The following is a 16,601-nucleotide window of genomic DNA, read 5'->3' as shown; positions in this document are numbered from 1 at the left end:
GGAATCGATGCAATTTTACAAGGGGGAGACTTGGACAAGTTGAAGAAATTGTGCTAAAAATAGAACGGGGAGCGTCTGCTGTAAACAAGTTGACACATGCTATTGTGTGGATCTTTAAATCACGAGCGATCGCAAGAAAACCAGTCATTTTCTTCAGTTTTCCACGTTCATTCTTTACCATGTCGGGCCAGCGATTGATCACCGATATTTTTGCTAAACATAGGAGGGAAGTTGATCGTTCCAGGAAGGCAAAGGCAGCTGATGATGAGGCAAAATTGGCAAAACCCCCAGCGAAAAGTAATGGTGGTATTTATATTATATAATTAAATGTTGTAAATACTTTTTATGCAACAACAGACACAGCAACAGAACACTAAATAACAACTGTTCCTAGCTCTATGAAATAACACTAGTTTGTAGGGGTTGCGATAATCGTAATTCAAAACTCTCCATCTTCCACATTCCGAGAGCGCCCTACTTATCATGAAGGATGGTATAATGAAGTGTCTCCACAATCAGCAAACCGTGATCTTCTTACTAGACCTCTCGGCCGCGTTTGATACAGTGGACCACAAGATTCTGACAAAGAGGACTGCCAATGAGATCGGCCTGACAGGAAATGCTGTTAAGTGGTACGAATCTTACTTCACCAGGAGAACCACGAAAGTATGCATCAACGGCAATGTTTCTGAGCCTCAGCGGATGGATTTCGGACTCCCACAAGGCTCCATCGTTGGTCCTGGTTCCTTTAAAATCTACATCCTCCCCATACTGTAGGTCGCATCATCCGTAAACATGGAATCTGCTACCACATGTACGCAGATGACATCCAACTCTATCTCAAATTTGACCCTTCTGATCACGCCACGATCCAATCTGCATTTTCCAGACCCGGAACATGTATCACTGAAGTTAAACAATGGATGACAAACAACCTGTTCAAATTAAACGACAATAAGACTGAAATCTTTGTAGCCATCTCTGCTCACAACAAATGCAACATGCCCTCTGATGTCCACCTGCAAATCGGTACTGACATTGTCCATCCTTCTGAAACTGTCCACAATCTAGGTGTTATCTTTGACAGCCAAATGTCTAATGTCCCCACAGATCACAAGCTTGGGCAGCAGTGTAATCGTTCATCTTCGAAACATCACCCGTGTACGTCGGTTTCTTGACAAAGACACAAGTACATGCCACCCCATAGTAAGATCTCTGGTGTTATCACGACTGGACTATGGAAATGCATTGCTTCTGGGATCAACTACATCTGACAAACTTAAACTTCAGCGTCTTCAAAACTGGGCTTCTAAACTCATTCACTGCACTAACAAATACGACCATGCAGCGCCATTTCTGAAGCAACTCCATTGGCTGCCTGTCAAGCAACGTTTCCAATATAAAACCCTGTGCTTTGTCTACAAATGCCTTAATGATCTGGGGCCAGCATATTTTAAATTGGCTTGGTTTTGTACACACCGGGAAGAGTCGGCTTGCGGTCATCAAACGACACTACTTGTCTTGTCGAACACAAAATAAACCACAGATTTCTTGCTTCAGCTGCTGACAAATCCTTCTTTTTTGCCGCCCCTAAACTTTGGAATAGTCTCCCCCCATCTTTGCGCTCTGCTGATTCACTTAATATTTTCAAGAAGCATCTGAAATCACACCTGTTCCCACAATGATTGTTTTGCTGTTTGGTTCAACTTGCATTTTGTCTCATCGTTATTTGTTTCTCTGTTTCATCACAAACCGCTGTGGTCTTGATGAAATGGTGGTATATAAAACATTTTTTTATATGTATTGAGTGAAATAACATTGATCTATAAATTTATTGTTTTTTTATACGTTTTTTTTATATATTATTTTAAAGAATCTTGTTTTGAAGATTTGGATGAGGAGGCTGCACGGGCGCTGTTGAGAGAGAAAGAGCTGTCTGTACTTCAGCAGTTTGATCTCTGTTGGACGTTTGGGCCCACCATAGGTATGTATGGATCAAGGATCTTCTACTATTTGTAAACAATTGTAACTTTATTAGACCTATGTCTTGCACCGGTCAAGTCATTCTATGGCTTAATTAACCTTCCAGTGCTGAACTGTAAGCAACAATGCAAATCCATCCTCGGCCAACTGGTCGTCTTGTTTTCTTGCTAACCTGTGAAATACATGTACACTCCCACTTGTTAAAGAAAACTATTCTGCTACAAAAAGCAGCAAATTTGCATTTGCATGTCCTGAAAGCAGTTGCTATATCATTAGATCCAGGGCTCATTTTCAAATCATAGAGTGACAATGACATGGTACTTTGGCTGGTAACCGTATTCCGGTAAGTTGAACTATTTAGCTGCTTAGCTGTTTTTGTGCATTAAGGCAGCTTTACAAAAGTGGGGCCTGGTATATAATAATATCGAAGTGTTATATAGCGCACGTATCTACCAAACAAGGTACTCAAGGCGCTGAGTATACAAACTTAATAAAATTACCGTTTTTTATGTGCTATACACCATGTCTAAAACTTAATAAAAGCGCTTCCAACATTATTAAACCATCTCAGCTCCCTGGGGAGTACAGCCTGTTCTGTCAAATATGCAGCGCACTCAAGCTAAATCAATCACAAGAACCATCTCTGCCCTCACAGGTGAAGAGAAACAATTGTAGCTACGTATCTTGCTCAGGGACACAAGTGTCATGACCGGGATTCAAACCCACACTATGCTGAAGAGAAACAGCAGAGCTGGAGTCCGGTGCTCTTATTCGCTGCCACGATACCCCATACGCCTCTCTTAATATATATGCATGAGGTACGTCACAATGCTAACTCAAAACGAGGCGATGGGCGCAGCCACTGTAAGTGATGGGGGACGTGCGCCCATATAGCCTCATTTTGAGTCAGAATTATGACGTCATGCGTAAGTATTAAGAGAGGCGTATTGTATTGTGTTTGGTAGTGTTGCTTCAGATTGACTGATAGGTCCCTCTTTTCTAACAGGTATAACAAGACTAGAGAGATGGGAACGAGCAAAAAAAAACAACCAGAACCCTCCAGACCTAATCAGGCAAATAATCCAAAGGAATCCAGAAGCAGAAGAGTACACCCAAGGGTATGTACATGTACTTGTCTCTATTGAAAAGTTAATAGCAGGGCCCAATATCATGAGCTTGTAAGCATAAAACAGACAAATATTGCTTAACAGAAACTGGTTTCCAGCAAAATTCCATGTTGACACTGTTGCAACTCATTTTTGGCTTAGAAAATTTGCTAAGCAGTATGTTCTGCTTAATTTGTACATGTAGCTTCCTGAAACTGGGCCCGCAGGTCATCCTCACAGCAAGGTTTTGACATTGGCATCGATCGAACAAGGGTCAAGTTCAAGCGAGGAACTAAAGGTGACCAGTCGAGGTTCACAAATGGTGGCTGCTCAAACTTGCCTTTTGTGGTCCCTGAACAGAGTGAGCTGGGCCACCTCTTGTTTGAATGGGGCAGGGGAAACTTTGGGGTTAGTGGACAATATTACAATACATGTATATTCTTCTCTTTGTCTTTTCCTCCTCAGTTTGTGGCATAATTACCCACTGTAAGATTATGAGCTGCTATAGAAAGCGGACAGTGACAACCCATAAATATACCAGGATGCATGTTGAGAATGAACTCTGGTCAGTCAAAGTGAACCAACCTTCTTTCCCCTCAACCCGAATGGACAACAGATATGACAGATAAGGACTTCCACCACCTGGACTTGCTACATGTTGTACCTCGCCAATGAAGGCTATAGACCTTAATCACGGTGTCTTGATTTTACTCCATTCCAACTCATTGTAGCCAAACTGAGGCTGGACGAAATAACAGTCTGGTGCCATGTTTGCGCAATGAATGTTAGCATTCATTGCTGTTATGGAAACAGGGAACATGATCAAGATGGTGGCAGCGTGAAAGGGTCTATGGAGTCAAGGTTCCAGGGTGCTCTCTAGTTCTTATTACATGTATACATGTAACTCTATGCTGTATACAGGGCACTTGTACTGTATGTGCCTAAGACCGCTCCAGAACAATACAGAGAAGCTCATGCTCTACAAACTAATGTGCCTGCCATCGATTTCACATAACTCTTCCTAACTAAAGACTAATCTTAGGACTTAAACAGAGTCCCAACCCTAGCATGCAGACCTTAAGATTAATCCCAAGTTAGGACGAGTTACTCACCCGAGTCCACACTCTTTGTGAAATCGACGGCTGTACATTTCCTACAGACAAGAAAGACAAAAAAAAAAGCTTTTTTAGGATTTTGTCACAACATCAACACTTTATAAAGTATATTTATGTGACTGACACATATCAAGAATTTAGATATTTTAGATAATGCCAGCAGAGTTGTGCAAGGGCAAGGTTTTCTGGTCTGCCGGGCACGGGCAACGGGCACCCTGAAAGTGTTCACAATAGTCTCTGCACACTGCAAGTCTTGCTCATGTTTTGAACATCGGAACAGCAATGAATGTGGAATCAAAATGGTCCCATACGTAAGAGACTTGCGATAATCAAAATAATGATGTTGAACTAAAAGGTTCCCAAAACATTAGAATATTGTACAGAGACCTCTATGGTCTATTTACAGGGTTTATGAGGAAGGCTAGTCTAAATATATTTTACAATTTTTTTATCCAGTTTTATATCCTTGTATTAATTGTACAAACATGTTTTTATAGATTTTACATGGGGACTGCCATCATCACCACAGCAGGTAGCCTGTGACTGTACATGGTGTTATGAACTCTTACTCAGGCCAAGTTTGCACAAGGACCATTTTGTCGACTATAGCGACTGAGATTCAGGGCTGCTTCGTTTTTGAAACGGCAAGGGCACCAAGGCATTTTCTCTTTGGCAAAGGGCACCCTATGAGGAAATTGTAAATTTCTACTGGAGCATTTCAAGGGCACCAAGGCAATGACAAGTGGCAACGGAGGCAATCGCCTCCGTTGCCTCTGTGAAGTATCAGGCCTGGGTATTAACTGGTACTCGTGCAAACAATGCGCGGTTGGGTACATGTACCAGAAAATATTGAGCACTACTCTACAAATGAGTTCCCTGTGTGAACTTGGCCACAGTTAATGCATATGCACACTAGTAAATCGAGCACCAGGGTCGATACATCACAATAACAATGACAGCGCCCTTTGTGATTCGATGGCCAGCGCGCATGATTTCAGTAACACAATAAGTGTAGTTCATAATTCCATGTGCAGCCACAAGTCTGCAGGAGTTCGGTAGTGTTGGTACATGTATGTACATCACATATGTATATGTACACATACATGTACATACAAAATGTACCTCTAATTGAATTAGTATTCTTTATTTGACAGTAATCAAGTAGTAGCGTAGTTTCCCCCTTGTTGTTGATGTTGATAACGTGTCTGTAATGTTTAAAACAAATCAAGAGTTAAATTTGAGTGAAAAGGAGAACTGTAGTTTTTAAGTTGTAATAAAACACATTTTATTGTATACATTCGTCTTAAAATGTAATTTCTTTTACCAAACTAACAAAATTCTCTTGAAACATTAATAACTTTTGCTGACTTATTCTGAACCAATTGTAATACATATGTACTGTAATACTTTACCAAGCCAGGTGTAGTACAATCGGCAATACAATTGCGATTAGCTTTTCCCATGAAATGTACTCATTACATTCACACTTGCTTAAAACACTATTGCTTGGCAAAAGTCAAAAGCCATAGAGTTTAAAAGCACTGGTTAGGCGCATATATACTGTAGCTACATGTATGCATCATGCCACTTTCAGCTCCATACAAAAAGGTGCAACGCTCCCTCTTTTTGCCAGTAGTGTCAGTACACATGTGCTATGCAATTGACATAATTAAAGTCCATCATTGGAGCTCACCATTCGACAACCGTCCGTTTTGAATCAATAAACCCAATATACCAGGGCCCAATTTCATGGAGCTGCTAAGCACAAAAAATTTGCTTAGCATGACATTTCTTCCTTGACAAAAACAGAACTACAAACCAAATTTCCGCGTGATTTTCAGGATAAGCAAACAACAGCCGAGTACCAGTAATGACCAATATGCAACAAATGGCAATTGGGTTGGTAATCCTGTTTTTATCACGGAAGAAATTTCATTCTTAGCAAATTTGTGTGCTTAGCAGCTCTATGAAATTTGGCCCTGGTTGTAGACAAGGGTAACACAGTCTATACAGTGCTCATCACACAACAGTGTTACAATAAAAATATAAATGAAATAACTATTGCGTGAGTACAATGTAGTTAAAGCCCCCATCACACCAAACTCGTTCTAACAACTTTAGGGAAAAAAAGTAGGCGAAGGAGCTTTTACTGTTTGCAACTGGAGTGGGCAGAGTAGCAACTTTTTACGATCGGTTTACAAACATCAAGGACGAGCTCAGTGTGGTTTGTTCTGGAAAGGTGCTCTAGAACTGCTCCAAATTTTCGAAACAAGGGACGTGCTAGACTTGCGCACACAAAATGAGTCCATTTGTAACGCGTTCATCCTAACCACAGACTACATGTATGTACCCAACTCATTACCAGAATTTAACTTGCATGTACATGTACTAGGGTCACATTAAAGACATACTCCGGAAAAAGCTTTACGTTCTAGCCAGACCAAACCCGTTATACGTTTTTTTGTTTAGGACTGGTTCAAACATTTTGAGAAATGTCTTGGTGTGACCCAGCCTTAAGATTTTCTCTTCCCTCCTCACAGACCTTGCATCACGCCTTACATGTACGTCTTCAGTTCTTGATTCAGTTCTTGGTGAAGTTTTGCACAGCGTAGTAGCCCCTCTTCTTTCAATACTTAGATTAAAAACAAAGTTTTTCACATGGTTTCTTGTCGTCAATGCAAATGGAAGTAGTGGTCAATAGCTGCAGAGAAGGCGGCAAATCCTACACATCCAGCGACACCAGGCTTGAGTCCAGCTGTCAAGTTAGAATTGAAAAGGAGAAGGCATTAATGACTGCTATCACAGGCAAGAGCAGATCCGTGGTGTAAAATCCATTGTACATTATGTATGTAAATACATTGTGTACATAATTAATGGCAGTGGACACTATTGGTAATTGTCAAAGACTAGCCTTCACAGTTGGTGTATCTCAACATATGCATAAAATAATAAACCTGTGAAAATTCGAGCTCAAATCGGTTGTCGAAGTTATGAGATAATAATGAAAGAAAAAAACACCCTTGTCACACAAAGTTGTTTGCTTTCAGATGCTTGATTTCAAAAAATGTTCTTCTTTCTCAAAAACTATGTCACTTCAGAGGAAGCCGTTTCTCACAATGTTTTATACCGTCAACCTCTCCCCATTACTCGTCACCAACAAAGGTTTTATGCTAACAATTATTTTGAGTAATTAACAATAGTGTCCACTGCCTTTAAAAAACTATTAAGCTGACAGCAGACTTGATCCATTATTTGCTTATACATAAATGTACACCGTACAATTGTCTGCTACCACCCAGCACTTTTAACTCCTTTGATTCTTTCTTCCTTAAAGGTTCTGGACACTATTGGTAATTACTAAAAATAATTATTAGCATAAAACCTCACTTGGTAACGAGAAATGGGGAGAGGTTGATAGTATAAAACATTGTGAGAAACGGCTCCCTCTGAAGTAATGTAGTTTATGAGAAAGAACTAATTTTCCATGAATATTTTATTTTGAGACCTCAAACTTATCAAATGAGGTCTCGAAATCAATCATAATCATAATCATAACGAAAACTTGTATAGCGCCAAAGTCCGCCTAAAAGACGCTCAAGGCGCTTCACGGAGAAACAATTTTAAAAAACAAAGGCTAAAAAACACAAATCTAAGTAATTAATCATTAACAAACCTAAGAAATTCAAAAACAGCAAAACAATTATAAAAACACACTAAAAAGTCTAAAAATGAACCATCCCTAGACCAGCCAAAAGCAGTTCTAAGCAAACAAATTACAATATTGAGTAAACTTAAACCAAACATCTGAAAGCACACAACTTCGTGTGACAAGGGTGTTTTTTCTTTCATTATAATCCTGCAACTCAGACTTGGGCTTAAATTTTCACAGGTTTGTTATTTTATGCCATACATATGTTGAGATACAACAAGTGAGAAGACTGGTCTTTGACAATATTACCAATAGTGTCCAGTGTCTTTTTAAGTTCCCACCCAAAAGTCTCTTTTTAAGTCTAGTAATAAACCCAGAGGTAAACTTACTTGGTAAATTTGTAAAATAAGTTGGGTTGAGCAAGGAAAAGTTGACAAGAGCGGGATTTGAACCTGTGATCTGTAAATTAATGTGCCGACGATCACCAAATGAGCTAATAATCTTTCCCTTATGATACGAGTCTCAGTACTTTGTCAAAGTATATTTTGTTGGCGCCCCAAAATAAGCTTAGTTTGTAAAGCAGGTTCAAATCTTGTTCTAGTCACTCTATCTTTGTTCAAACCCAAAGCTTGCTACATGTACATGTACTTACATGTATTTTTATATCCAAAATAAATACAAGCAATTTTTCTTACATACCTCTGTATCCTATAAGTCCGCCTGTAACACAGCCTGCCATGGGACTATTCTTCCAGTCACTCTGACCTCGATGCTATGGTCAAGACGATAGGAAAGAATATAATTATGTACATGTACATATACAGGTGTGTACATGAAAATAAATTCCCCCCCCCCCAAAAAAAAAAAAAAAATTGTGGGTGGTTTGGCTCAAAAGAAACTACTTAAAATCAAAATTAGATAAGATGTGGGAATAAAACTCCAACTGGGAAAACCCAGCATCATAATGCAATAATATGATTAAACCGATTACAAAATGACAAAATACCCAGCTGGCCAAGATCCTCAGTTTCATTCCTGATTAAACAACAAAGTAAGTTGTTTGTTTTTAAAGCAAGGAAAAAGCCGTTGAAAACTACTGATGAAAGAGACCTTTAAATGGTTAACTATTTATGGCATTTGCTCTTCATTTAGGCCTAATAAAAAAAATACCAGTTGATCGTCCGGATTTTTCAAAAAAGAGGAGGATGAGGACCTTATTATTTACTATTTACTATTTTTTTTCAAGATGGCCGCTAAGTATTTCAAATCAAACAGGCCACCAAATCTTCAGTTTGAATCAACCGAAAACTTATTTTATACCTTTATCCCTCACTAAAAAGATTTGCTGGTAGGCAATATAATATTGTTTTATAAAACAGACGGTTACAAGTGTTTGAGAGCATCACGTTAGATTCGGGAAAAGCTCCTAGGCAAGTCCTTTTGAAAAAAACATTTTTTTTGTTTTTTTTACAAAAATCAAAAAATAATAAATACATGTAGTAAAAAGAAAGGATGCGGGCGGGGACGATCAACTGGTATTTTTATTTGATTTGGCCTTAGTTTTAGTTACTATTGTATGTTGGTTGTAAAGCCTAGGATTCTCAGAGAAGCGGGCTTAAAGGACTGTTACAGAATTGGTCAGAAACGAAAGTCGTGAAGATCACAGATTTACATAACAATTCGGGGTCTAATGATGATGATATCAATAGTAGAAAACATCCCTTGAAGTATTTCTGTCTGAAAATTTATATTAATTTTTTGAAGAGAAATAAATAATCTAGTTTCGCGTTTGGAGTTAATCGCTCGTTGAGCGTTTTATTCATTTTGTTTTGGCATCAATGCAATGCAAAATTTGTAATCGGTTTTTCACTATTCTCTCGTGACCCAGATGGCCAATCGATCTCAAACTTTTATGGTTAGTCAGTTTATGTATTATAGTGGATTACACAAAGTGCTTACACTGCAAGCAATTGTTTTGTTAGCAAAAACCTATTCTGTAATGCTCCTTTAACAACCACTATACAAGCCAAGAACCACATGCAGAGAAGACTGGAAAGGAAATTTTAGAGGAAAACCCCGGAGAGTCAGTTCCGTTGAACAATGTTCAGGAAGTCAAACTCAACTTACTGATTCTATAACACACTCTGTTCCTGCAAACATGGCGCCAATGAGGGCAAAGTTCTTTGCATGAAAGACGCTTCTCTTGCCCATATCTTTCAGGACGTCCCTGGCTTTTGTTTTGCCCACTTGGTCAGGGTCCACAGGGTCAACACTTGCAGCAAACAACCCAATGGCAGCTCCCAGAGCGAAACCTTCAAAGTAAAGCACAAAATGTATCAAGATTATTCAAGTAAAAGGAAAAGTTTCCGTATGGGCCACCACTTATTCATTCGATATGAAATAATATAGTATCTAGTTTACCTCAATGAGATACATGTATCCCTTTTTGTAAAAATGAGTGAAAAAGTGGTGGCGCCATACGGAAAGTTATCCAAGAAAAAAATAGGAAATCAAAAATCAAAACAGATCGGAGTCTAGTTTCTATGCACACAATGATAACACCAACACCTTGTTTTGAACAGTATGTTTTCATAACATTGAGAACAATGAGAAGTAATGTACACATGTATTGAATATAGGATTTGAGGCATTGCATGGTGAGGTATCAATGCATATTTGGTTTGCGGTAACACCATGTGTATCTACTTGCCAGGTAGAGTTGTTCTTAGGGAACTGTCTTGCTTTATTCTACTGCCGTGGAGTAGATAATCAGAGGTTCGGGAGACTTCTCAGTTCTGAAAAGAACTGTCCTGCTTTTTAACTATTACCAGGGCGGATGGTATAGAAATTAGACTGGACTACTACTTTAGCTTATAGGGTCGTAATTAACTGTACTGCCGCGGAGTCAGTTCTGAAATTGGTCTCAACGTTTCGACTAGCTTGCTCTAGTCATCGTCAGGAGACATTAATGTATTGAAAGTCCAAAAAAGTGTGATGCGAAAGAAAAAACCCAGTAAGTTCCGAGTAGAAAATTGCATTTTGTTGAAGATTTTTTTAATTTAACCCGACAAAGTGGCAATACAAGCAATATGAATGTATATGTATTGAGTGTGTGGGGAAAGTTTTGGTTTCAAGTACAAAATAAATAGGAGTTATTGATGGCAAACGATTGTAAATGATGATTTCAAAAACGTATAGCGTTAAGGAGGCCCTAAATGTATTGTTAGACCCCTGCCCTAGGCTATATACATTGTAACTATTTATATAGCCCCACTTGTGTGGCTAAGGATTCATCATTCAGCTATCCTTGGCCACACAAGTTGGGCTATATAACTTAAGGCTCACGGGGATCCTTATACATTTAGGAGTATCTGCTGACTGTACTACTGAGTGCATGGATTCTACCTCCATGCTGAGTGTAGTGTAGACTTCTGAATCTTTCAATTCAAGCTGTTATTTATTTATTTTATTTTTTTTCTTCCTTAAATCGAATCATTTATTTCACACATCAATTTAATCAATGGTAAACAAACCAGAAAGTAAGTTAGTAAGTGAGACTATGCTTGGAGGCGAGTTGACTGGCATTCTATAATCCTACTCTTCTGACTTACCAAGCACACAACTCATGACCGTCTTGAATGTACAGCTCTCCATTGCGCGCTCCACCGTGAGTTCCTCCCGAGTTTTAGGCGCCTGTGGCAATCCGAACCGCCTCGTCCCTTCGTTGTGTTTCACCTTGTTCGGTCCAATGAGAGAATCCATCATTTCAACAACATTTACCGGTGACATTTCTGCGTTATTTGCGTCGAAACTTGCCTTGGAATTTTCATCCATGTTGCTGTCGCTGTAAGTCGCCATGTTGGATAAAACTTTAACGGTACCGGTTGAGGGCGCTATTTAAAAAATACGGGACGTCTTTTGGGGAAGCGGGGAGGGGGCGGTTTTGAAGTGCTAGCATTTGCAGCTATTCTCTGAAAGAGTCTCAATCGTCTTACGTATGTTGCCACTTATAAGCTTCTTCTTTTTTTCCCCCTCTTTTTTTTGTTTGGGGGCGGGGGGGGGGGGGAGAGTTCTTTTCTTCTCAGTAAGGTGTTGAAAGTGTGGCGTGCTCTGATGGCGGCAAAAGGCTTACGTTAGTAAGCGTAAGCCGCCATCATTCAGCAGGGAAGAGAGGTGGTGGGTTTTTTTTCGGCCGAAATTGACACAAGAAAGATACAAGAGCACACAAGAAAGATACACGTGCATAAACGCATCTGTTTTTTTTTTTATTCTCGATATTGTTGCATGTATCTTCGACTTATAGTATGAAATACTTTGTAAACTAGAAACGGCTGTTCATTTTGGTCACCGATTAAGAGGGACGGTTGTTTTGAAAAACGATCGACTTTGGAGAATAATCAGGTTTTTGGAACTAAAGAATTAAACTATTTAAGTAAAGTAAATTGGTTTATTTCGCGATTTAATCATTAATTGTGTTTCAGGAATGACATCTACTGCTTTAGAGTAATCTTGTTCTAATTATGTTAAAAAACACCCTGAAACAAGGCCATTTTTTTGCAGGAGATTCTTTCCACATAGATTATGGGTGTGTCCCCCCAATGCGGCGAATTGTGTACACATTTCCTAACACACATAATAATAAAACATTATTAGTGATATTGCAAAAAAATATATTCCGATTCAACAGCGAGGGTCGATAAAGTGATGGCCTATTTAGGTATGGGTTATGATGACGTCACTGACGTCATTAAAGACACTGGACACTATTGGTAATTGTCAAAGACTTGTCTTCACAGTTGGTGTATCTCAACATTATGCATAAAATAGCAAACCTGCGAAAATTTGAGCCCAGGCGGTCATCGAACTTGCGAGATAATATTGAAAGAAAAAAAAAACACCTTTGTCGCACTATGGTCACACGAAGTTGCTTTCAGATGCTTGATTTCGAGACCTCAAATTATAAATCTGAGGTCTCGAAATCAAATTCGTTGAAAATATTTAAAGATGCTATGTCAGATGTTTTGGCCGATTTGACCCCACAAATTTGATTTAAAATTCAATAGGTATTTTGATGGGGGTCGAGAAAGTTACAAGCTTTCATTTGAGCCATTGCTTGAAAAAGTCCGCCAATTATTAGTAGCAGTGAATAAAGTGCTCAAAATTAGTTTTTGTCGGGATCCCGACAATATATCACGTGACAAATTCTTATGTGTTTTAAAAGAAACGTTTTAAATTTTTGTCACGGTTCCTGACCATTAAAAGTAAAAGTTTAACTTTTTTCGTTAGAGCGGGTGATACTCTTTGAAATACCATTCACTAAAAAAAATTATCTTTTAATGTTTGGGGCCAAAAATCTGACATAGCATCTTTTACTTCTTTCTCTTTTAGAAGGAGCTGTTTCTCACAATGTTTTATATTATCAACATCTCCCATTACTCGTAATCAAGAAAGTTTTTTTTTTAAGAATAACTTTTTTGAGTATATACCAATAGTGTCCACTGCCTGTAATGTTATCATTGGCTGAGATTTGTGTGCAGCGCGTGCACAAGTACACTTTCCATTGTTTATCAACAAAATTATTGTGTGGCTATCGATGACGCTTTATCCATCTATAGCTTCGGTTTCAGTTTTGGTTTTGGATTCGGCGGGGCCAAGCTATCCTGAGCCGTCCAAAGCCGAAGCCGTGGTTTCGAAAAGGACCTAGATGCCTATTTTCGATCCGAAGCATGGTTGTGCTTGTGCGCCCGTGGTGGACCGGTAGTATCATTTGCCTTGGTTTGGTCACTACTGCTGCTGCACTCCTCATCCTCCTCGTACCTCGTGACATATCGACCTCCTTCCCAAACCATGTACAACTTCCTCCCGTCGCGCTTGATCTGTTTCACCATCTCCGGGGACGTGATCACACCCTCGGCCAGGGTTCTGTAGTACTCGATCATCGCCTCCTGTGCAGCCCTCGACCGATTCGAGAACCTCCGGAAGGCCTTGTACAAAGACTCGCCAAACTCACGGGTGGCGTCAGCGCACTGGCTCGCGAGTGGACAGATGGCGGCGTGCTTGTAGACCTCATCCTCCTTGATGCCTTGTAGGGCTGCGACTACACGCTCCTGGGCTTGGTAAGAGTTGTAGCTGATCGAGCTGGAGTACGAGTTGACAATGTTAATAGCTTGGAAGGCTGAGTCCAGTGGAGTGTGGTCCGTGAAGTACTTGGTCAGCATGTCCTCCAGGGGGACGTTCGGATCGACGTAGTTGACAGGGCGCTCCTTCCAGTCTCCGCGACCCCTTGGTGATCCATCTTCGCTGGGGTTGTTTTGAACCTGAAGCAGGTGTTCCAGCCTATTAGCATCAAGGTTGATTCGCCAACGGCATGGCGATCGCTGTTGCGATAGACCATCTGCATCGGGGAGCTCTTGGGTTGCAGGAGAGCAGGGTAGAGGAGTAACGTACATAGTCAACGACTCACGCTCTACACGAAGCAACTCTTCGTCTACTTTCTTTGTGGAAGGCAATTCGCTCTTCTCGGTCACTCCTTGGACATTCTTGTCATTATCCGTTTCACTTTTGACTTCCGATTGAGGAGTAAAGTCCACCTTTGTTACCTTCATATTTCTGGTATCATCTTGCTTTTTATCTTCTTCTGTGATAATAACTTTCTCGGGCTTTTGAACTGCCTTGCCATTATCAATTCCACTTTTGACATAAGATTCTCGAGTGATGTCCACGTCTGTTGCTTTTACTCCATTTCTTGTCTCATCTTGCTTCTTATCTTCTTCAATGATAACAACTTTCTTGGGCTTTTGAACTGCCTTGCCATTATCAATTCCACTTTTGACATCAGATTCTCGAGTGATGTCCACGTCTGTTGCTTTTACTCCCTTTCTTGTCTCATCTTGCTTCTTATCTTCTTCAGTGATAACAACTTTCTCGAGCTTTTGAACTGCCTTGCCATTATCAACTCCACTTTTGACACCAGATTCTGGAGTGATGTCCACTTTTGTTACACTTACTCTATTTCTTCTCCCACCTTCCTTTCTATCTTCTTTGGCGACAACAACTTTCTCTGACTTTTTCAAAATAACCTTTTCCTTGTCCATGACTATGCCGACATTCTCCTCGTGCTGCTCGTGTTGAATGTTTTTAGCTACAACTGGCTGCCTTTTGGGAACTGTCTCAACCATTGGCAGAGATTCTGTTTCTTCTGTTGCGGTGAAATCGTCTTTGGATTTCTTTTGAATCAGTGACAAAGCATCATTAGTGACAATGTCCCACTTTTCGCAACCAACGTCTAGTGCTTGATGTTCGCCTTCAGTGTGTTCTTCCGAAGGTGGCCGGTTGTCCTTGTTGGGTGGTTGAATCTCTGGTGTTCGGAATAGCCTGACGCCGATCGCGAGGTCTGGGTAGAACTCCTGGTCCTGGTCAGTGTCTGGATCAACTATTTCGAGCTGTGAGCCATCAGGCCCGGACACAATCTTCGGTTCAGTTTCATCGGGACACATCTCTTCGATTATCGGTTTCTTGGAATCTCGTTTTGAAAAGGCATCTTTCGTTTTGACAGTGGCTGAATTGGCAACCGCTGAATTTGCCACCTTTTCAGTTTTTGTTTTCAACTTGCTCATTGCTTTGTTTATACGTTTTAGTTCCACATCGTGTATTGTAGATGTTGGACCAGAAGGTTCATCTTGGACTAGCTCACCGTGTTTCAGTTTATGTTGTTCGGGACGATGACACCCACCAGACCCGGAGCTTTCCTCCGAGGGATCTTTCTGAAATGCTGGTGGCAGTGTTTGCTTGATGGCGTTCTTGGTGGATGGCTCATTGACTTTACCGGCTAAGCTTCTAACTGGAATCTTTGAATGCGTCACAACTTTGGACTGAGCAGTATGTGTGGCTTCGGACACTTCATTGAACAAACTCAAGAGTTTGTGAGAGGGAATCTCTGTGTCACAAACCTTTGTGGACTTTTCTGAATCCCAGTGCTTTGTTGTCACTGTCTTGACGAACGAATCAGGTTTATTGTGCTGATCAGAAACGTCCGTCTTAGTTCCAGTGTTGATCGTGACAACTTGCGTGAGGGACGTCGTGGGTTTGGGTACCGGAGTTTTGACGACAGTGGTCCCTGGAGGTGAGGACAAGTCATGGGGTGTTTCTTTCTGCTGCTGACCCGTTGTCTTGACTTCTTTACAGGCGTTGTCTTCCAATTCGGGGACAGTCTTCTCGGGTACTGTTTCTTGTACACAGTCAGCGTCTGTACACATAAGCTTTTCCACCACTTCTCCCCTGTGTTCATCACGAGGCATGGTATGCTTGAAGTGTGTCTTGTCAGCGACAGCAAGCTCCTTTTCTTTCGAGGACAGGGCCGAGAAGCTTTTAGATACCTCGTCTGTGCGAAGTTTGCCCTTCGGATGGCAGGAAGTGAGGCTTCCTCGTCTCTCTACTTTTGGTTTTGATGCGTTCTCATTACGGTGATTTTCATCTGGAACCTTCAACTCGTCAGCGGACAAACTGTTTCTTGAAGACACTGAAAATGTGAGCGTTTCCTTTTCTACGCGTTCTTGAGGCATTTGCTGAAGATGTTCAGTCAATTTGCATGTGGGGATAGTCGCTTTGCAGACGGTGGAACTCTGTGGCCGGCAGTCACCCTTGGCTGTCGACGGCATCTGACATGATAGCTCAGTGACTTGGCTTGTTTCACTGGGAACAGTTTCACCTTGTTCCTTTGATACAGAACTGAAACTTCGGGAGCTGATA

General features: G+C 40.6%; 2 protein-coding genes across 2 annotated transcripts; one reads left to right on the top strand and one right to left on the bottom strand.

Moving 5' to 3' along the window:
- The first annotated feature begins 74 nt into the window (after positions 1 to 74).
- Positions 75 to 4,157, top strand: LOC117290843 (DNA polymerase delta subunit 4-like). The gene is made up of 4 exons (XM_033772401.1): positions 75 to 297; positions 1,874 to 1,984; positions 2,990 to 3,101; positions 3,555 to 4,157. Exons 1-4 carry the CDS (start codon positions 180 to 182, stop codon positions 3,577 to 3,579), a joined length of 366 nt encoding a protein of 121 aa, XP_033628292.1. The 5' UTR covers positions 75 to 179; the 3' UTR covers positions 3,580 to 4,157.
- Positions 4,158 to 6,116: 1,959 nt separating this feature from the next.
- On the bottom strand, positions 6,117 to 11,717 carry LOC117290615 (mitochondrial import inner membrane translocase subunit Tim22-like). Its single transcript, XM_033772078.1, has 4 exons — positions 11,465 to 11,717; positions 9,981 to 10,165; positions 8,553 to 8,625; positions 6,117 to 6,959 (listed from the first exon to the last, which is right to left on the bottom strand). Exons 1-4 carry the CDS (start codon positions 11,709 to 11,711, stop codon positions 6,877 to 6,879), a joined length of 588 nt encoding a protein of 195 aa, XP_033627969.1. The 5' UTR covers positions 11,712 to 11,717; the 3' UTR covers positions 6,117 to 6,876.
- Between the last annotated feature and the right edge of the window lie 4,884 nt (positions 11,718 to 16,601).

Source organism: Asterias rubens, chromosome 5, assembly GCF_902459465.1.
Source record: "Asterias rubens chromosome 5, eAstRub1.3, whole genome shotgun sequence".
Lineage (NCBI taxonomy): Eukaryota > Metazoa > Echinodermata > Asteroidea > Forcipulatida > Asteriidae > Asterias > Asterias rubens.
Note: the sequence above shows the minus strand (reverse complement) of the source record. Positions and strands in the feature narration are given on the sequence as shown.

Excerpts from the sequence above, each read along its gene's own strand:
- LOC117290615 (XM_033772078.1), bottom strand. The coding sequence starts at position 11,711 with ATGGCGACTTACAGCGACAGCAACATGGATGAAAATTCCAAGGCAAGT. Across the intron at positions 10,166-11,464 it reads GGTCATGAGTTGTGTGCTTG|GTTTCGCTCTGGGAGCTGCC; the intron begins GTAAGTCAGAAG and ends TTTACTTTGAAG. Across the intron at positions 6,960-8,552 it reads CGGACTTATAGGATACAGAG|CTGGACTCAAGCCTGGTGTC; the intron begins GTATGTAAGAAA and ends CTAACTTGACAG.
- LOC117290843 (XM_033772401.1), top strand. The coding sequence starts at position 180 with ATGTCGGGCCAGCGATTGATCACCGATATTTTTGCTAAACATAGGAGG. Across the intron at positions 298-1,873 it reads GGCAAAACCCCCAGCGAAAA|AATCTTGTTTTGAAGATTTG; the intron begins GTAATGGTGGTA and ends ATTATTTTAAAG. Across the intron at positions 1,985-2,989 it reads GACGTTTGGGCCCACCATAG|GTATAACAAGACTAGAGAGA; the intron begins GTATGTATGGAT and ends CTTTTCTAACAG.